This window comes from Sinocyclocheilus rhinocerous, unplaced genomic scaffold (assembly GCF_001515625.1).
Source record: "Sinocyclocheilus rhinocerous isolate Xijiao unplaced genomic scaffold, SAMN03320098_v1.1 scaffold942, whole genome shotgun sequence".
NCBI classification, from domain to species: Eukaryota; Metazoa; Chordata; class Actinopteri; order Cypriniformes; family Cyprinidae; genus Sinocyclocheilus; species Sinocyclocheilus rhinocerous.
The window spans coordinates 3274697-3297992 of NW_015627890.1; the positions used below are offsets into that span (position 1 = coordinate 3274697).

A 23296-nucleotide genomic window follows, 5' to 3' on the forward strand; every position below is an offset into this window, starting at 1 on the left:
GGTAGACAGTCATTAAGATAGAAATCTTGCAAAATGCAAGTTTCAAAACACACACACACACACACACACACACACACACACACTACTTTTCAAACCCTGCTGATCCGTATGTGTTGTCAAACACAACTGTCTAATAATGCTGTTGAGTCAACATATATGCTACAGAAATGTCACAATATGAACCAGTGACCGCGATATTTGATTATGTAAGTAATGAAGTTCACCTATTCACTTAACTCTATTTGATGCTGTCACCGAACTGCATCTGTAAAGCACTCACACTGTTGCACTACTGATATGCAATGAGTTTGAACTATTATGTGATTATTTCATGTAAATGAATGTAGATGTGTGATGGATGTTATTTCATAGTATTATTCATTTTAACTGTAGAGAAAAACTACATTTTGGTTCAATGGTTCTTACAAGGTTTAGGTTTTTACAGGGTTTCTTAAATTGGTTATTCAATGAAGATGAAAAAGTTCTTGATAATATATTATACTATACGTTCTTTAAATCACAACTAGATCTTAAATCTAAAAATCTTTTCTGTTTCTCTAATCCTTTAGTGCCAACTATTATTATTGTTGTTATTATTATTATTAAATAATGAATTTAATACTAATATTTCTATTATTATTTTTATTGATGGCAATTATGATTATTAATTAATATGTTGATTAATATTAAATGATTTAGATTATTATTATTAATAAAAATAATAACAACTAGTTGTAACTATTGTTACTTATTGTTGTTATAATAATAATAACAACTAATTTCATACATACATTTTAAAAATAAAATCTTAACCACAACAACAATAATAATAATAATAATAATTCCTTATAATTTTAATGATTGTTATTAATAAAAATAACTATTATTAACTGTTGGTAATTAGACAACAACAACAACAATAATATACATTTTTATATTGAATAAATTAATTAAATAATAAACAATGCTCCTGGTCTTAATATGCACTTCCATCAAAATGAAATTACTTTCTTTTTCAGCTGATCTCTTTGAGGCCACTTACAGTAGGCTATTGGATAATATTAACCCATAAACAAAACTATTTAAACTTGATAGTAGTAAAATTGCATTCAAGTCTGGCTCCATTCCGATTAGTCAGTTTTCACAAGCAATCAATTCCCAAATACATTTTTTTCTTTAAGTGTAATGTTACCCAGTTTTGTGAAAGAAGCTGCAACTCTGACTGTAAGAGCAAAATGAGGCCATGAACTCAGTCATGTCTTACCTTTTGCTCCTCGCAAGACGAAGCCGAATCCCTCATTCTCTTTCTTCTGGAGCACAGCATTCTTCTCCTCGATGATGTAATCACTGAGCATAAGAGAGAGCAGGACAGTGAGGTCAGACTTCAGCACCATGCCTGTATCAGGACCACCACGGCCGGACCACCTGGACATACCCCCACACAGCTACTCTTCCTGATCCCTTTCCCGCTCCGCTGATGAGCCAATCAGGTTAAAAGCAGTGGCTGCATGTGAGTGTGTGGACGCTATGAAAAAGCTCAGGTGGAAGCTCCTGTCCTTCTGTTTGACTCCAGCGCAGCCTCTTTAACTGCATTAGGAGATTGGACCAAATGCTAATATCCAGCCTCTTATGCTTTTAAATGAAAGGATAGAAAAATAAGGGCCTTAAAGTCTTTCCGTGTCCAACTCCGAATGCAGCATAGAGACAAAAACGTCCGAACAAACCCCTCCGTAAAAACCTTTAGAATATAGATAGGAATAAAATTGTAAAGTCAATGGTGTATGTAAGTGCTACTGAAGTGGGGATTTCTGGCTGAGTGCATGAGAAAAAATTGCAAGATTTAATGTTAAATATATTTTTCATAGGTTAATAATCAGGGTCTGCACTCAATTTGTGATATTCCTGTTATACAGTATTTCAGAGTAAACAGTACGGAGCGTAGTTTAGAGTGACTAATCGTACCAGCGTACTTTGAGGTCAAAATGCGTATATGCTACGCAAAATGCGTACAGGTTGGCAGGTCTGCATTATGTCTGGCGGAAATCCAATACAGCTCACCATCCAAATAACAGCATTCCTACAGTAAAATTTAACTGAACTTGAGCAGTTCTGCAAAGAAGAGTGGGCAAATATTGCAAAGTCTAGATGTGCAAAGTTAGTAGAGACCAATCCCAACAGACTAAAGGCTGTAATCAAAGCAAAAGCTGGTTCAACAAAATACTGACACAAGGGATTGATCCTTTTTCCAACTCAGTGATTCTGTTTTTTCTGACATGTTGGTGTTATATCTTTCACTTGGATGTTATAAGTTGCACTGAGTAAATACAGCTGGATAAAATAAAAACTGTGTCCGTCTTCATTTCAGGCTGCAAAGCAACAAAATGTGATTATTTTAAAGGGGGTGATTCTTTCTATAGCCACTGTATATATATAATATATATATAGTGACAGAATGGCTGCCTCCCCCTAATTATCATCGACACCCCGTCTTTTTAATCGCCGCCCTTCACCAGGTTCCTGACAGAAGCCGCCGCCGCCTCTCACACCCGGGCCACAATTTTTTTTTTATTTTCTGTTAAATAAAAGCCTCTCTGAGGCTTGACGCCACACCCACTGTGTCTGTCGTTTGCTCCTCCCACCACAATATATACGTATGTGTGTGTGTGTGTGTGTGTACATTGTCTGGGTTGGTTCATGCCTTATGTAATTTTTCAATTATATAAAAGCATTAAACATTTCAAATATTTGTTATAAACTTACAAAAGCCCTCACAGCCAAGTTCAGCTAATCTAGCGCCTAATGATAAGATAATGAAGTGTGAAAATGAATATAATGGCAATTAGACCTCAGGAAGAAGGTTTCCTGTAGCGCTGACTTCTTGTCAATGTAGTGCACACGACTCCCTAAAATGATCTCCTGAGCCGAGGAGAACGTGCATGAGTGTGTTAGCTCCACTTTTTCCCATGTCAATGAAGATACACCTCTGTACGGCGACTGACATTCACATATAATGAACACTTGCGAGAAGAGTGAAGAGGGAGTTGACAGCACACATTTTAACTTCAGCCAGTTAATGTGTGCTTTGTGTCTGTGTGCTAGCTTTTCACAGCTAGGTCAATGTGTGCTAACTCCTGCTGAATTAACAGACTTAGCGGAACATAGTTTGGCATACTTACATGCTAACATTTACAGTTTAAATCTATGATTATAGCTGAATGTAGTTTGGCACTGATGTGCTAATATATACAATATTAAAAAGATTTAATATCATATCTGTTAATAGATTTAATGTAGTTCACATGCTAACATTTAACTGATTAGCAGACTTCTCATATTAGCTGAACACAGTTTGGCGTACTCGCATGCTAATATTTGCATTTTAAATGTAATAGTAGATTTACAATTAATTTGATTTTAAACTTAAAAAGTACAGTGTACCTTAAAAGTACAGTGAATTTGGAGTTCCATCTTGGCAACTTCCAACAGTTTAATCACTGCTAGTCTAAACGCATCTTGAGTTGGGAGCCCCTACAAAGGATTTCAGTAAAGTGATGGTCATTCATTCATATCTGATGATTTTAACATCATTTGTCTTGTATGTTTCGAGTCCATTTCAGAAGGTAATTGATTTGACTGGGTGCAGTTCTTTAGGCTGCTGTTCTAGACCTGTTTGCTGTTGTTGAATGGAGTGAGAAGTATCAGTTTGACAGAGAGACTCCAGTAATTAATCCTCTCTGGTTCTCTCTCTCTCTCTCTCTTACTCGATTCCACAAATATTCATCCCATCTCATCAATCAGTCTTAAATTTCGAAAACACTTTTCATTACAGTGTTAAATATATTACACATGCAGAATCAACAGAATTACAATCGCAGCAACAAAAACTAGCTTATGTGTTGCGGTCACACTAGGCAGAACTAGTAGAATCTCCAAAATGAAATATGCACTAGCCTGATTAAGGTCTATAGCTGCATAGAGTTCAAACATGGTGATTTTTTTTGTTTTTTTCAACATGATGAACTCTGACCTACAACTTTGTACAGTGGAAAGACATTTTACGTCTTCATTTGGCTTCTTGGGTGTAAATCAAATCATTTCCACAGTTTTGCAACAATATAAGTTTACAATATACAAACCTTTACTACTTTTGTAGTATAAAACTATAGAAACTTATAACGAAAAGCTGTTTGTGCAATGTTGTGAGAAATTGTAGTAGATACCAAAATGTATTAATTTTGAATAAAGTAAATGCATAAAATAATATTATAAAATGATGTATAAAATATAGAAAATACATTTATTTTGTTATTTATTATATTAAAGCATATGACATCATATCTTGTTGCTCATATTTATTGGTGAGACAGAATTAACTGCATTCATATAATCTAATTTGACCATCCCTTGAAACACAGTAGATATTATTCACAAATAGCTTTGCATATCCAATTACACTGTAACATTGCGCATAATGTAAAACATGACCTCTTCTTTAATAGCATGCGCTGACTGTTTTTTATTACACTCAGCTGTAAAATTTAATGTAGTTCTCCGTTCTCAAGGGAATCGAGTACTTAAGCATTTATTTTTTACTCTAAAACAAACAGAAACAAAAGGAAATATGTTGCATGCAATCAAATGTGAAATGAGGACTAAATGTGTGTTTAAATTAAAAATGTGACCCCGGAGCACAAAACCAGTCTTAAGTCACTGGGGTATATTTGTAGCAATAGCCAAAAAAACATTGTATGGGTCAAAATTATCGATTTTTCTTTTATGCCAAAAATCATTAGGATATTAAGTAAAGATCATGTTCCATGAAGATATTTTGTAAATTTCCTACCATAAATATATCAAAACTTAATTTTTGATTAGTAATATGCATTGCTAAGAACTTAATTGGGACAACTTTAAAGGTGATTTTCTCCGCTGATTTGCTTTTTTTTGCACCTTCATATTACAGATTTTCAAATAGTTGTATCTCGGCCAAATATTGTCCTATCCTAACATACATCATACAGAATTATTGATGTAATCATACATAAATGGAAAGCTTATTTATTCAGCTTTCAGATGATGTAAAATCTCAATTTGGTCTCATTAATCCAGTCAGAGGTTCTGGCTAATAGGGCTGGTGTCTCAAGCCAGACTAGATTTATGTGATTGGACTTTGGGCTGGAAATCAATGCACTGCTCCCCTACAGAAGACCAATCTGCTGACACACATATACACATATTCACGTTCATACACAAACACACCCCGAGAATCTTACAAATAATGAATCTTACAAACATTTTCTGGCAAGAACAAACAGTCAAACACATGCATTTTACCCTTATGACTGGTTTTGTGGTCCAGGGTCACAAATATGAGCCGCAAAAAACAAAAACCTGAGGTAATGTGTGTTCACAACCTCTATCCTCTAGATGGCAGTAGTGACTCAATACTTCAAATAACAGACTTCACAGGTTAGGCTTGAACTACTGATAACCAAAATGCCCATATTATTATTTATGCATGCACACATACTGTATATACATTACCTATATGAGGTAAAGTTGTCATAGGAGCCCACAGTGTAATGTCTGAACAGCCTCTTGTTTCGGTCCTCTCTCGTCTCTGAAAGACAAACATGACACAAATTGACATTAATCATCGTAACTACCATATTTATCATTTTCAATGCCGTTAATCATATTTGCATTGCATTTCAGAGCCGATCACATGTCTCTAATCAGCCGTCTGTGACAATGTGGGTGTTTGTTTATGTGCAAAAATGCAGAAAATCTTAATTAAATGCACAGGCAAGGTCAACTGTATATTTGTGTGTGTGTGTGTGTGTGTGTGTGTGTGTGAGAGAGAATGTGGTCTCATTAATCCAGTCAGAGGTTCTGGCTAATAGGGCTGGTGTCTCAAGCCAGACTAGATTTATGTGATTGGACTTTGGGCTGGAAATCAATGCACTGCTCCCCTACAGAAGACCAATCTGCTGACACACATATACACATATTCACGTTCATACACAAACACACCCCGAGAATCTTACAAATAATGAATCTTACAAACATTTTCTGGCAAGAACAAACAGTCAAACACATGCATTTCTTTCCTTGATACATTAGAAATTGTGTTAGAGCAGTTATTGAATTACACTTTGCTCTCAGTGTTATTGAATTCAACATGTCTTCCTCTCTGTCTCCCCCTTTTCTTAATAAACTCAGTGACCCACGTGCTCTGGTCTGATTACTAATGCATATTTCCTCTGTCTTTTTCTTCCGTCCCCTGTCTCCACTCCTTCCTGTGTCACACTCAAGTATTCCTTCTGTACATGTCTGCTCTTCTTCAGTCCTCTCTTCATGTGACAAGTCTGCGAAGTGTCACGAGTGTGTTTAAAGGAGTCATATTATGATAAATGAAAGTTTTGAAATAAACAGGTTCAGTGTACTATGAAAACATATTGTAAAACTCAACTTTCTTTCAGCCCAAAAAAGGAATGGCAGATGAATATTGTATTATATTATGTACAACCGCATACATTTATACTGACCACATTTTTGGTGATGTTTACAGTTAGGTAAAAAGGTGAAAGCTGGATATATACTAATACTTATAGATACAGTTCAAACTAATAATACGAGTAAAATGTGGTATGCTACCCAACATTATTACCCCTATGTTGCATATGACTTGCTCTCCTTCTGACAAGAGACAAAGGATCAGAGAGAGATGATGAAAAATGGTCATGAAAAACTAAATTATGACTGCAATTGGTGCAGAAAAAACTATATTATAAACTAAAATGATGAAGAAAATTTGACCTACAATATCTGAAATGAAACATACAGTAAATCTGAAGAAATAAATGTATATAAATATAAAAATAAATATAATCACATAAATAATAAATTAATAAATTACAAATAATTTATACTAAATTATAGAATAGAAAAATGATAAATGATAATACAAATCAAACTACAACAATAGATAAAAGTTGATAGCAAATAGGAAAACTTGCTTTAAAAAAATTACTGAGCTCTTTTAACAAAACAGTTCTTAATTCACAATTCCATAACTAAGTCTAAAAATCTGCCTGTTATGCTCACACTTTAGTCGCTTCACTCAGACTAATGTGATTAATAATTACATTACAGTATATTGATAATTGATTACATTTCAAAAGAAAGGAGAGAGAGGGAGAGATAGAGAGAGAGAGAGAGAGAGAGAGAGAGAAAAGCGAGAGTTACATCTACTGACTCTGTGTCCTACTCTGTCACCACAGAATTGAGAAGTTAAAGCATGCATTAGCATTTTAATGACTTGAAGGCAAGGAAGGACGCACAGATCAAATCCACAGGAGAGAGAAAGAGGGTGATATATAAGCACATATATAAGCACTGGTATTATTATTGCCTACAGGGATTTGAACACAGACCGAACCAAAAGCATTTAAAATTTGTCAGTAAGCTTTGCACTCTTTTGACTCTCTTGCACCAGTATGAAACCACCTAGAACATTCTACTGTACTAACCACTTATCAATGTCCTTGCAACCAACCAGCACATCCTAGCATTGCTTTGGTTTTGCACGAGTAACAACCACCAAATCGTTTCTACTGAAAATGAAAACACACTAAACATTTATATTTTTGAATGTTCATGAATTAATATTTGACATCTGTTCCATTGCAAAGGTACGCTTCTTGATTATACCTATAATACATTATAAAAAATTATATACATTTTATATAACAAACTTTATGGATAAATATAAATACATAAAAATAAAAAAAAATTAAAGGATTGAAAATTATACATTCTAATATAAATACACTATAAACACAACTATAAATGTATACAACTTATACAATTATTTAAATGATAAAAATAAATATTTATAAAAAAAAACTGTATATATAAATAAATGGCTGATTACCGATATGATTATAATACAATTCAATGACAGCAAGTAAGTTACTTGAATACACACACAAAAATCTGATCTGATTTAATGCATAATGCATAATCTTTACTCATAAATAACTGCGCATGGACATGTGCATGTGTGCGTAGTTGATTACACGGGTCCTTGCCATCTGTGTCCAGAGTAAGAAGAATAATGCAATCATTTATCATTCTTACAGAGAAAAAAGAAAGACAGAGAGATCTCTGAGGGCTATACGCAGTAATCATCTGTCAAATGACAAACTACATGAACACACACTGTATATGAATCAATCTATTATCTGTTCAGGAATGGGATATGTTGATGCAGTTGGTTGTGTCATATGAATGGCCATATACAGACCGGATCCGGAAATTAGATTAAAAGTTCGTAAAGCACAGCTGAGTCACATCCATTCCAGATGGCTAAACGAACAACTAGACCATTTATTCCAATACAGTGGCCAAATGAACACAATCCCACACACACATACAACAAGACACTGCCTCACTGAACTCGTAGTGAGATAAAAAGGTTGTCAGAAAAATTAAGAGTAACCTGACAAACACTCTTGCATGAGAATAGAGCAAAAAACTGCAGGAAACTACACAAATCCATGCAGGAGAATCAAGTCACCTTGGGAGGAATAATCAGTCAGCAGACAATGACTTCAATGGCAAATCACATACTTCGGAAACAAAAATGACTCTCTGTAAAGCCTTGATCAGTTAAGTGACAGTCTACAAAGGTCTTCAGAGTCTCAAAGCTTCATCGTGGTAATCTGATGATGTGATCAATGATTGCAGCTTGTCAAAGCCCCTTAACCAATCACACTCACCCTCAGGGTCAACAGTTTAATGTGCTAAATGCTTTTGTAAAATATGCACCTATTTTAAATGAACAGCACCATGCATGGCAGGGCCTCGGTGCCAGCGAGGGATTATGGGAACCGTCCGTATGCCACAGATGGGATGTGGACAGCCAGAACTCAAACAGATTTTGAAATGAAAGCACACTTAAATCCTAAAGAAGTTGGCTAAACGAACAACTAGACCATTTATTCCAATACAGTGGCCAAATGAACACAATCCCACACACACATACAACAAGACACTGCCTCACTGAACTCGTAGTGAGATAAAAAGGTTGTCAGAAAAATTAAGAGTAACCTGACAAACACTCTTGCATGAGAATAGAGCAAAAAACTGCAGGAAACTACACAAATCCATGCAGGAGAATCAAGTCACCTTGGGAGGAATAATCAGTCAGCAGACAATGACTTCAATGGCAAATCACATACTTCGGAAACAAAAATGACTCTCTGTAAAGCCTTGATCAGTTAAGTGACAGTCTACAAAGGTCTTCAGAGTCTCAAAGCTTCATCGTGGTAATCTGATGATGTGATCAATGATTGCAGCTTGTCAAAGCCCCTTAACCAATCACACTCACCCTCAGGGTCAACAGTTTAATGTGCTAAATGCTTTTGTAAAATATGCACCTATTTTAAATGAACAGCACCATGCATGGCAGGGCCTCGGTGCCAGCGAGGGATTATGGGAACCGTCCGTATGCCACAGATGGGATGTGGACAGCCAGAACTCAAACAGATTTTGAAATGAAAGCACACTTAAATCCTAAAGAAGTCTAATATGCAGATTTTTTCAAATTAAAACAAATGGCAGAATAGATCTCCAGCATATGAGGCACTGTGAGGATTTCTCTGTTTTACATCAGCTGTGTGAAAGAGGCACCATGCCATCTTGAAGAGTTTATCCGCTGCGGATATAAATAACTTTTTTTTTCATCCCCATCAAAACAGGAAATTACACTGTTTGGACTTTTAGTTTGTTTCTCCTTGTTTCCTTGTTCCTATGTTCCTGCTTATCAGTTGTCATGGTTATACATTGTCACTAATTAGAGCACATCTTTTTGTATTGAGTTTGTTTGCCTGTGTATTTAAGCCCTTCAGTTCTTTCTGTTCATTGTCTGGTGTTGGTTGCTTTAGTACACACTGTTGCTTCGCTACTCGTCTTTAGTGCGGTTTAATTAAAATGATCTCTACTATTGGAACTTATTCCTTCACGTTGTCATCCTTGGTGGACCAAATTGTGACATAAATATACATAACTGATGAATATGTTAATAAATGATAAAAGATTTTATAAAATGTATGATAAATTATAATATAAATAAATTACAAACATTATTATACAATTATAATAAATTGTAAACATGTACAACTTTAGAGATAAATGGAAAAATACAATTGTATAGACTAATACATACTGTATATATCAAAATAAATATAAATAAATTGTATACAGATAAATATACATATATTTAAATAAATAAATATGCATAAATGATGAATACATTAATTACAAATGATTTAAAATAACAAATTAAGATAAATAAATATTAAAACAAACAAACAGAAATATTTACTATCCACTGACAGAGCTGTCAGTAGAATTTGGAATTGACAAAGTAGGGAGACAAACACTTGTTAAGTGCATGATTGTTAATAGACCAAGTGAACATGGTTATCAGCTGATGCTGCCAACCTTGGCCAAATATCAGCTGATTAATTGACCAGTAGTTGTGCTTTTGCCATATTGGTGCTGTAGTCATATCTCTGATGTTCTGCTGTGGATATCTCGTACTGAAGGGCCAGTGCTCTAAGAAGAGCTTGTGCCTTTGGCCAGACAACAGTGTCCCAGTTCACCACACTGATAGATACATTCAGCCCTCGACTCTTTACCTTTCACTGCGATCTCTCTCTGCCACTCTGAACAGACGTGTGAGTGGGGTCTGTCCTGTTCTCATCTGAAAGCTGAGTTTGCTTTCAAAAGCTATGGCCAACGGGGGCCTCCCTCCTAACACACATCAGAGAGACTCACAAGGTTTAGAAAGCCAAGATGACGGTCCACGTAGACCCAAACAAAGCACACTAACTCTAACACACACACACACATATGGTGCAGTAAATAGGTCAGATCAATGGGGCGGCAGGTCTCTTTCCACGCTTGATCAGAGTGTTCAGAAGTAGAATAGCTGCTGATGTGATTTCGCCATCACACCTCACGCTTACACTCTCTCCCTCCATCCTCAACACTTTTTTAAATCTCTCCTGCATTCTCCCAGACATCTCTCTATCTCTCCATGGCCTCTGGCTGCCCTGCATGGAGCCGACCCACATTTTTGCGCCGAGATGAGAGAAAGGAGTCGCTGCGTTTGAGTGTCTCTTACAGCAAGCAGCCTATTTCTCCCAAGTCATAAGATGAGGATTATGAATGGTGAGACCTGAGAGAGATGAACCTGGGAGACTCAGAGGGAAGTAATCTTTTCTTTCACTAAAAACATACAGCAGTGTACATGAGCAGTAAGCAGCACTTCAGCAAAAGCTTTCCTATGTAAAGAGACTCACGGTAACACTTCAAGAGTTTTCCCTGAACAAACTCCAAAATTGCTGCTTATAAATAGTTTATAAGGTAGTTGTTAAGTTGAGGTATGGAGTAGGATTAAGGAATCTAGAATATGGTCATGCAGAATAAGGCATTAATATGTGCTTTTTGAGTACTAATAAACATGCAATATGCTAGTAATATGCATGCTAATAAGCAACTAGTTAATAGAGACAATTGGACCTTAAAATAAAGTGTTACCAGACTTACTGTACATTCGTACAGACATTCCTACATTTCTCTGTTTTCAAATGCTGATCAATTTTAATCAACCCTTCTCTGTCTCTGAAATGACTTTTCTGCTGATGTGACAATGATTGTGTGAACAGAGAAAAATATCAATCAATCAATCAATCAATCAATGTATAGAGCACAAATAAACAATATTTGACCACAGTTCTGCACAAACATCATAATATATAACAAGTAGGAAATTTAAATACTTTAATCCAAAATGTATGCTAATGCAGAAAATAGGTCTATATATAAAAAAAACACACCTCAAAATCCAAGAGCAACTCATTTTTTCTATGTATTATTATTATTATTTTGCATTTTATAAACAACAAAACAATACTACTACTATTAATAATTTTTATTTATATAACGCCTATCTAAAACTTAAAGCTAGTTTACAATCAGTCAGATTAATTCATAAAAAGTAATAATAATAAATCTTTATTTATAAGGCACATTTCCAAAACTCAGGGATACTTTAAAAACTTTACACTCTGATTAATTGACAAAAACTCTATTATTATGCTACTATTAATAACAGCAGCAGCAGTAACAATAATATAATAATATTAATTATTGTTTATATAGTGCTTTTCCAAAACTCAAGAATACTTAAAAAAATCAGTCTAATATTTATAATAATATATATTGTTTTTATATAGAGCCTTTACAAAACACAAGGATACTTTACAAACTTTACACTTTACACAGATTATTTCAGAAAAAAAGTGTATTATTATTCAACTACTACTACTACTAATAATTTTGTTTATAATGTGCCCTTCGAAAACTCAAGGATACAATCAATCAATCAGTCTACTTCACTGTATATACAAACACTATGTTTTTTTGTGTATGTGTGTGTGTAGAAGTGTAACCCTGCCAAAAACCAGGACTGTGATCTCATCAAATGTCATGGTAACTCTGGAAGCATGGCAACACAATAACACACAATCAACAACAGCGGCGGCACTGTGAGCCCTGGGAATGAGTTCTAACCTCCCAGAAATGCATCAGAGCAGATTACAGGCCTTCATTAGATTGCACGCTCTCACCTTCACCCGCTCGACAGTCACACCAGGCCAAACCTGTCTACCCTTCAACACATCTGATCATGTGACACACTTCATTCACTTCACTTCAGGCTGTGCAGGCACATAATCATTAGTGGTGTTTGATAAGGCCAGCATCACTATTACTACTGCTGAAGCCATATCTAGCCGTACCAGCATATCGAAGAACCCACAATGTAAAATTTGTTTTTCAAAGCTATAATGAAACAAATATTATTGTAGTATGTTTTATAAGAACAATATTTAAGAACAATATTTAATTCAATGCTACTTGCCGTTTCTTGTAATTAATTGTAAAATTTACTAGCAATTTCTGAGTGAAAATGATTTTTACACCACATTTTTTTCTCTTGATTTTGCAGCCATGCAGAACACCCTAACAACCTTGAAATGCCTTAGCAACCACTCGAAACACCCTAGCAACCACATTGCAGTACATAGTTACAAATATAGTTGGCTCTGTTATAAAACTTTCCTTCCAGGATAAAGCAAGGTTAAACATATACATCCATATTCAGACTATCCCGTGTTTCCCATGGTAACTATCTCTGAGTAGTATGCAAAACAGCCACCGTACAATGAAATCACATTTAACCTGCAGAAAAGAAATGAATGAAAGCTAATTTAATGGAATACATTCCTGCTGTTATCTCACTGATATCTCTCTCTCTTTCACTCTTCCTGATTTTCTAAATGCACATTTATTCATTTGCCAGAGGGTTTTTTTTTTATCTAAAGTGACTTACAGTGCATTCAGGATATACATTTTATCAGTATGAGTGTTCCCTGTGAATCGAACCCATTACCATTTAACAGTTTGGGGTCAAGTAAGATTTATTTTCTAAGAAATTAATGGTTGTATTCAGCAAGGATGCATTAAGTTCTTGAGCAGCAAACCAGCATATTCGACTAATTTCCGAAGGATCATGTGACACTGAGGACTGGAGTAATGATGCTGTAAATTCAGCTTTGCATCACAGGAATAAATTGCATTTTCAAATATATTCAATAATAAAACAGTTATTTTAAATTGTAAAAATGTTTCACAATATTACTGTTTTACTGCATTTTTGATCAAATAAGTGCAGCCTTTGTGGTACCAGGTCGAAAAAGGGTGTTAAAACACTTGTTAGCTGTACTATGAAAGTAATTCATTTGCTCAGTAAAACAGTAAAAAAAGACCTAAAAAATTACTGTAATATGAACTCAATGGATGTGCATCAGTGTGTGTGTGTGAGAGAGAAAGACCCTGCTGGGAGAATTGAATGTATTTACATGGTACTGTATTTAAACACTTACATACATTATAAAATTACACAATTACAAGATGAACTAGATTTAAAAACACAAAAAGAAAACACTATGCCAGGGTGTTCTGGGTGCTTGCTAGGTTGTTTCTGTGGTCTTCTGGGTTGTTACTTACTAGGCCTGAGTCAAAAGAGACCACCACTCTATGTGTAACCCTTATTGTCCTAACTGTCCTGCTCCGAACGGGACGCGAACCTGGGCTGCCGGCATGGGAGGTGGGCACGCTTACAGGGACGCTAAAGACTGCAGACTCTAGTGTCAGTTGCTAGTGCACCTCTTGAGATCAGGGGAGTGTGATTTGCCTGCGCAGCTCTTACCAGCTGGCCTCCGTTACACTCACCCCCCTAAACCTCACTCCCATCCGGGTCACGGCACCAATGTAACTAGTGTGTAACATAGTGTGTCTCTATGATATTCTGGTCTCTCGAAATGTCTCAGGTCTCTCCTTCAGTGCAAGTCTATGGGATTTTTCCCCCCATTTTATTGCCCACAGGTGAAAATTGTAGGTCTGATGGCTTGGAAAAGTAATAGCACACCTTCAAGTGGCATGATTTCCGTTATCATTAAAGTCTGTAGCCCAATCGGTGCAGGATGTTAAACGCTACTTGTACATACTTAAATTCATATTAAAATCACTAACTTAAACTATTATCAATAGTAACAGTGATGCTTACCTTAGCGAACAAAACAAATAATTCTGCGAATGACACAAGAAGGCACCATAAAAAGTTTAAACTCAGTCAATATGTGAAAACATAAAAAAGTGACGTAAGAGAGACAGACAGTGAGAGGGGTCGTGAGAGTCTGCTAAAACAACACCAAACCAGAGAAAGAAGAAAAAAAAACTGAGGGAGTTTCTGCACCCAAACCCATAAATGAGACTAAAAATAGCAACAGAACTATTTGGGTCATTCAGAAGGATGAGTCATCGACTGAGGCAGGGGCGGAGAGAGAGAGAGAGAGAGAGAGAGAGAGAGAGAGAGAGAGAGAGAGAGACTGTGTGGGTCTGTAGGTGTTTACGGATTCCAGACATGTCCTCCAGATCCCGCTGCACGCTGCAGCAGTGCTGATGGAAATTCCAGTGTGTTGGTAAGTGTGTATAAATGCAGTATACACTAGCTGAACAGCATTCTAAATAGTGTGCGGGTATTCTGAACCATATAAGAACCATAGGACAGGAATAATTCCTTGTAGAGCAGCACACAGACGGTCTGCTAAGAAGAGTGAGGTTGGAAGTCCTTTAAATAAGACTATTTTCTGAGGTGACCTGCTGAGCTAAAAGTTAAATCAAGTCTACACTCAAAATAAGTATTCTACTCTTTTATGTTCAATTTTATTTCAGTTTACATATATTTAGGTTAATTAGTTTATTAAAATGAATGCCTAAAGACTTCAAGTTAATGAAATAATTAATTTAATTAAGTAAAAGATGAAATGCCATGATGAGTGCATGTATTTATTGTCATTTCATGTGGTGGAGTCTTTCCGGTGTAGGTATGATGTAAAACTAAAACTATTAAAACATTTTTGTTAATTGAAATGAAGCTGAAATAATATACAATATAAATAGATGAAAAAATAAAACTCAATAAAAAGTTAGAAATGTTGCCTTGGCAACTAACTGAAATAAGCTCATGCACTAAAACAAAGAAGAAATAAAGAAACACTAAAATTAAACAGACACTAAAACAAAAACTGAAATAAAACCAAATTAAATCTAAATAGTAAAAAAATATTTTTAAAATGACAAAAGTACATTAGAAATTACAAAATATTTTAACAAAAATTCAAATGAAAACTGAAAATATAATAATAAAAGCTAATTCAAAATATGAATAAAAGCTAGTAATAAACATATAGATATAGATAGATAACACTGGGGGTGGTGCATACTGAACAGCCCCTCCCCCTTTTAAATAACCAATAGTGTTTAGTTTCCGTAACAGCCATGAATAATAATTTGTCAATTGCTAGTCCTAAGAAAAGGGAGGGATACTGTCCTTCAAGATAGAATTTCACTGGATGAAAATGAGGATTACTATTTAAAAGTACAGTTTAAAATGTAAAGTTTAAAAGTACAGAAGCATATAGATTATCTCAACACATGCACTAAAAACCACACATTATTCTACTATACTGAAAGATTTAGGTAAAAATGTTAAATAAATATACTGTTAAATATATGCCTAATTACAAAAAACATACACTTAATTCAAATAAATATGCTAATCTTCTAACCTACAGAACTCTAATCTAAGTACTGAGGTCAACTACAGAGAATGAGGGAAGAAAAGAAGCAAAGAAGAAAGAGACAGAGGATGAGAGAGCTCAAGAGAATGAGATTGATGTCACTCGAGTCACGACATAGCAGTGAGCTCAGAGTGAAATCTGAATGAACATTAGTTCAGGCTTCAGAATATGATATGCATGACCAAAATCGCTTCAGTAATCGATGCTAAATCTCTCTCTCACACACACACACACACAGGTTTGTTTTTGTGAAAAGTGGGGACATCCCATAGGCATAATGGTTTTTCTACTGTACAGACCGTATATTCTATTGCCCTACACCAACCCTACCCCTAAACCTACCCCTCACAGGAAACTTTGTGCTATTTCAGATTTTCAATACACTCCATTCTGTGTGATTTATATGCGTTTTGAAAAGTGGGGACATGGGGTAATGTCCTGAAAAGTCACCTTCTCCTTGCAATACCTATGTCATACCCTTGTCATTATACAAATGTATGTCCTCATTTGTCACAATAACGCGCGCGCACACACACACACACACACACACAGGTTTGTTTTTGTGAAAAGTGGGGACATCCCATAGGCATAATGGTTTTTCTACTGTACAGACCGTATATTCTATTGCCCTACACCAACCCTACCCCTAAACCTACCCCTCACAGGAAACTTTGTGCTATTTCAGATTTTCAATACACTCCATTCTGTGTGATTTATATGCGTTTTGAAAAGTGGGGACATGGGGTAATGTCCTGAAAAGTCACCTTCTCCTTGCAATACCTATGTCATACCCTTGTCATTATACAAATGTATGTCCTCATTTGTCACAATAACGCGCGCGCACACACACACACACACACACACAGGTTTGTTTTTGTGAAAAGTGGGGACATCCCATAGGCATAATGGTTTTTCTACTGTACAGACCGTATATTCTATTGCCCTACACCAACCCTACCCCTAAACCTACCCCTCACAGGAAACTTTGTGCTATTTCAGATTTTCAATACACTCCATTCTGTGTGATTTATATGCGTTTTGAAAAGTGGGGACATGGGGTAATGTCCTGAAAAGTCACCTTCTCCTTGCAATACCTATGTCATACCCTTGTCATTATACAAATGTATGTCCTCATTTGTCACAATAACGCGCGCGCACACACACACACACACACACACACACACACACACACACACACACACACACACACACGCTCATTTTCACTCTTGCGGGTCTTGATAGAGATGGACAGATGACAGGTCTGTCTTCACACATTGTTTAATTGACCGATAGCTTGTGACGAGTGTCTGGACAATGACACACAGCAACACACTCTCATAAGCAGCATTATGCAATCCTATTACAGACTGCCTAGTGTTACCAGCTTTAGAGCAGAGATACTAGAGATTGGAGAGTGCAGATGTAGGCACACACACACACACACTTCACGGTGCATCTGTCATACAGTGAAGCGCTGCAGTTCTGGACTAGTCTCCAGTTTCCTGACGTCAGGGAGCTGTCCACCACAGTTGGTGCTGAAACACACTCAAACAGCACTGGAATACCTGGAGAAAGCTGCTTGTTAGCATGCCAAGGATAGCAGGATAGCTTGTAAACAGGGCCTAAAACTTACAGTTTGCCACACCTGCCAATGGCTGATGACTTGAGAAAATTGACCAGCCATTAAACTGTATATGCATTATTTCATAAAAAAAAAAAAAAAGGCAAAACAAATTGGGGAAACACATCTAATTGCAATTTTAATTTAATTGTATTTTATTTTTAGTTACTTATATAATTATTATTTACTTAATTTGTATTTATTTAATCAAATTATAAAAATTAAACAAATCAATTAAGTACAATTAGAATACTAATATTTATTTTTTTCATAGGGCTTTCATTTTTTCGCATGGAAACTTCTCTTTTGAAATGCTTCTCTTTTGTCATTTCTCATTACAAACTTGGGAAGATATTTGATGCCTGTTGCATTTTTACATGCACATTATAAATGAGTCAAACTCACAGCACTTGCAGAGATTGAGTTCTCATGTCAATTTTTGGCAATATAAATAACAGCATCTGCACCAAATTGCATCTTTTGGGTCCGAATGGTGTAGTTACAACTTCTACCAGCAGGGTAATAAGGAAACAGGTAATAACTAAGTTAAAGGTCCAATTACACAAATTCTTGTTTTTCTAGCAGAGATTTTGTATGTTGGGTTTAAACATACAAACCCCTCTTAAATTAGAAAAAAAATTTTTTTTAAATTGATCTAAAAGGACTCCATAGGGTGTGTGTAGATTTGCCCCGTGTACAGTAAAAATCACTATATCCGCACATACTTCAAAGTTATGTGCACACAGATGCCCATAAAAGAGGATGTAGACAGCAAAACAAACAGTGCTTCCTCCATTAGAAAGACGTCATAAATTGGAAAATGCAATAGCGCTGTGTTTGCAAATGTGTGTGTGTGTCTGTGTATACATGTGATCTGAAGCAAAAAAGGAGAGAAACTGTTCATTTTATTCTAATGGGAAAAATGAGACCAATTACAAATTAAGTGTGGTCTCAAGGGATCTTACTGGTTGTTACAATCTTTGTTCTCAGGAGAATCGATGCTCTTTTCTAATGAAACTAAAGGAAATGAGAGGGGAGAAACTATCAGCGTTAAGGCTCTCACACACACATGAAGAAATACAATTATCAAAGCCTTTTATACATTCACTATTGTTCAAACAGAATGCTTGGGGTCGGTATGATTTTTTTGAAAGAATTCTTGTATGCTCATGTATTGGATGCACATATTTGATCGAAAATACAGTAAAAACTGAAAAAAAATTGAAATATTATTACAATTTAAAATAACAGTTTTTTATTGGGATGAATTTTAAAATGTAATTTATTCCTATGATGCAATGCCGAAATTTCAGCATCATTACTCCAGTCCTCAGTGCCACATGATCCTAATATGCTGATTTACTCAACAAACATTTCTTATTATTATCAATGTTTTTTTTTTTTTTTGGATTATCTCATTCTACAACAACAAGCTTATAAACGTAGCATATAGCTTTCAGTCTAACATACTACAGCCAACAATATTCTACAAATCTTTTTCAAAGATGGCTGATGTCTCAAGACGTTATTAAAATCCCACATCTGAATTTCCACTTTTCAGGCTGGCAAGCTAATATTAAACAAAACATCAGGCCTGTAGTTCTAAATCTGTGGTTTTTAAATAGTAATCCTAAACACATGCTTCTTCAGAGCATCAGAAACAAACTCGTCGATCTGCCAATTTATACATGTATAAAATGGTGAAAATGGAAGGATTCTGCTATATAACCAGTCTCTGCTGATGGGAAAACACCCTGGTGCTCTACAGGAGACACATCTACAGGGGCTTGCCAGTGGTTTCCTGGCATCATTAGATCTTTCATTTCTAGAAAGCTCTCAAAGGATGGAGGCAATACATCACTCTGAGCTCTCCTTTAACCTGTTTCTCTATGTGTGCGTGTTTGAATTATTGGTCACGTGCCAAGTCAGAAAAAAGTGTGTGGGAATTTTTCATCTCTCTTTCTCACACTCTCACAATGCATTTAAATGGGATGTTTAGTACAGACACTGGCCTGCCTGCCTGCCTGCCTGATCTCAATACATGGCCCTAAAAATGACAAACACCTCCAAAAACAGCATTTATAAGAGAGAGAGAGGGAGAGAGAGAGAAAGAGAGAGAGGGAGACAGAGAGAAAGATCGAACAGACAGCAGAGAGTAAAACACATGGAGAGAGGACTATTTGTGTGGATCATATGATTATGAGTTTTTATCTACAGACATACTGTACTGTTGAAAACCATGCATGTGACAGTCGAGAGTTGTACACTCTAAAAAATGCTGGATTGTTTCAACCCAACTTTGGGTCAAATATGGTCTAACCCAACCATTGGGTTAAATTTTTACATTACATTTTTAACCCAAAAGTTGGGTTAGTCCATATTTGACCCAAAGTTGGGTTGAAACAACCCAGCATTTTTTAGAGTGTATGTTTCTAGAAAATCCATGAATAGAAAAAAAATTATAGCTTGAATGCAAAGTAAGTCACTTTGAATAAAAGCACCTGCCAAATGCACAAATTTGATTTTGAATCATCATTTCAGCATTTAGATTCAAAATTATTGGAGCAACTACAATAAATGCAGTAAAATGCCATAAAATATAGCATAATCTAATAATCTAATATAAATATAACATTTAACACAATAAAAGTATAATATAACAATATAATATAAATGACCACATTTTAAGGCAATTTAAAGCTAAATTCTTGAGTATGAATCATTTTGAACCGATTCAATGAAACTGACACTTTAAAGAACCGACTCAAATGAATCAAACAAGTTGCGGGTGCAAAACTAGTATACCGGCACAGTTCTAAAGGCAAAAAACATGTTAAATTAATCACAATTCTCATAATGTTGGTTGATTTTATATTGCCAACAGAATAATATTTAATACAGTATAAATATTTAATATATTGCCCAGCACTATTTGTATGCAAATGTGTATTTGTGTGCCACTTCTTACCAAGTTGAGGATCAAACTGTCTCATCTGTACCTCCTCCACACAGTCTGCAGGAAACCACCCGGTTCTTCCTTTCACCGTCCCTTCCCAGAAACCCCCTTCTCCTATACTTAACACTGAGAGAGAGAAAGAGAGACAGAGCGAGACATTAATTATCATCTCATGAACACACATTTGTCTGTTGATCAGACATAGATCCCCATAAAAGTTAGCTAACATCCTAGATGATAATACCTGGATTAAAAAATAACAATGAATGAATAAATAAATAAATCAAGTTAGTAATTGATGGAATTTGCATAAATTGGAAAATCATTTATATCAAGCAAACACAATTTTTTTCTTTAATTCTGAAAATGCAAAAATGTTACATTTATGGAAATAGTTATAATTAACTTTACACTATATAAAAACAATAGAAGTCTATGGTCCATTCCAATTTAGATGTGTGGTGTGTGCATGAATGTGATCTCAGCAAGCATTCAAGCATCTTTTTCCTTTCGGAAATAAGCTTGCAGAGGGAGAACCGATAGATGAAATATTCTGTGGCGTGAGTTGAATGACCAGTGACCATCTGAGACGGTGCAGAACATTGTGTTCAACCGGAAACTGATTCATCCAGTGATATTCTACACTAACCGAAGAAACACAATGCATTACATGTGGTGACCACACCAGACACACTAAAACATATAGAGTCACATGTAAGTCCTTCAGCATTGTAGTTGCTAGGATACTGCAGTTTAAAAGCAGTGTGTGTATGAGTCTGTGTGTGTGTGTTTATTGAATGTGCAAGGTGTGCAAAAAGTCAGGTGGGTAATTGTGTGATACTCCATGAATTCCATAAATCAATAAGCAACAATGTAAGCGTGTGCTGTGTATTGTACACACACACACACACAAGGTTTCATTCATGCTGAAGTAGATCTTTAACAGGAGATGGCATATAAGTGAAACTCCGCTTACACAGAGCACATAACAAAGCAAACCTCACACTTTTTCTCAGTGTGTCTTTCTTAGTGCTTAGTGAAGTACTCGTTCCCCCTGCTCTTGTAGTATAATCCATGATGAAAGTGCTGCTTGACAGTCTTGAAGGCCAATGCTCACTTACAGAACATCCCATATGAATGAACTGGAGCTTTCTATCAACAGAATTTTAATTATTTAATTGATATTTTACAGAGAAAAAGCCTTTTTCAATATGAAAAAACATGACAGATGGCAACAGTTGCCAAGGCATGATTGTCAGTAATATTTTTAAAGGGCTCCTATTTTAATCTGCTCAGCTGTAAATATTAATGATGGCGGCAATTTTGCCATTACAATTTGTTTTGTTTATTTATTTATTTTTTATTTTTTACAGTCTATGGTCTCTAGCGCAGCTGGAATTATTTAAATGAGTGACATTGTGACGTCACAACATCCAGAAGAGGAGTGCTGTAGTCCGAATGAGCTGTTTGTTGTAGTTCTTGAAATGTGTTTTCTGTTAATGAGAATATGTCCCTTTAGAGTGGACTTTTTATGCTCAAACAGCAACATTACACACTAACTAAAGTAAAAAAAAGTGAAAAAGCATAATACGACTTCTTTTAGATGGGGCTTAGCCAAAGTTCAATTGAAATACAAACCTTCCATCACTCCTCAACACACACACACACACACACACACACGCCAGAGGTGTAAAGTATTGGAGAAAATGTAATTAGTTACTGTACTTGAGTATCTTTTCGGGTACTTTGTAGTTGTACTGAGTATCAAAGATATTAGCAACTTTTACTCTTTACTACATTTTTGATTGAGTATCTGTACTCTTTACTCCACTACATTTGAAATGAGTGTTGCAGTTACACATTACATTTTGCATGCCATGGACCTAGCTTTTTCTGCAGCAGTTCATTTCTGCTACAAAAGATGTGATACTGCCTATTACAGGTCACTGAAAGTACTGCTGGTATGTCTCTTTGACTAGTGCATCTTTGAGCCTATAAGAAAATACTTAAGTACTGTTAAAATCAGATACTCTAAGACTTTTACTCAAGTTGTTTTGGAATTGGTGACTTGTAACGTGTAGTGGAGAAATTTTCACTGTAAGGTATCTGTACTTTTACTCAAGTATGGTTTTTAGGTACTCTTTACACCTCTGACATGCACACACACACACACACTCAATTTTCTCTTGAGAAAGACTCAAAACCTAATCATCTAAATACAACCAATTATACTGCCTTTTTAATCAGGAGATTTAAAATTCTGTGAGTGGATTTTACTGATGATCTAGCTGGCAGCACAGCCATTAGAAAATTATCACCTCAATGCTACTGACTGAGGTTACGCACGCACGCACACACACACACACACACACACACACACACACACCCACACACACACACACACCCCACACTCACACACACACACACACTCTCTCTCTCACA

The 23296-nt window shown here is 35.7% G+C and overlaps 1 protein-coding gene across 6 annotated transcripts in view; it reads right to left on the minus strand.

Moving 5' to 3' along the window:
- LOC107735742 (SH3 and multiple ankyrin repeat domains protein 3-like) overlaps nucleotides 1–23296 on the minus strand; it is a 119484-nt gene that overhangs the window by 19855 nt on the left and 76333 nt on the right. For all 6 annotated transcript variants that reach the window (XR_001639506.1, XM_016547339.1, XM_016547332.1 and 3 more), the window contains exons 11-13: nucleotides 20867–20980; nucleotides 5545–5620; nucleotides 1265–1347 (exon numbers count right to left, since the gene is read on the minus strand). Coding sequence is in view for 5 of the 6 variants with exons in the window: in XM_016547339.1 (XP_016402825.1) it covers nucleotides 1265–1347; nucleotides 5545–5620; nucleotides 20867–20980 (273 nt within the window). In the remaining variant the exon portion in view is untranslated. The remainder of the gene's footprint in view (nucleotides 1–1264; nucleotides 1348–5544; nucleotides 5621–20866; nucleotides 20981–23296) is intronic.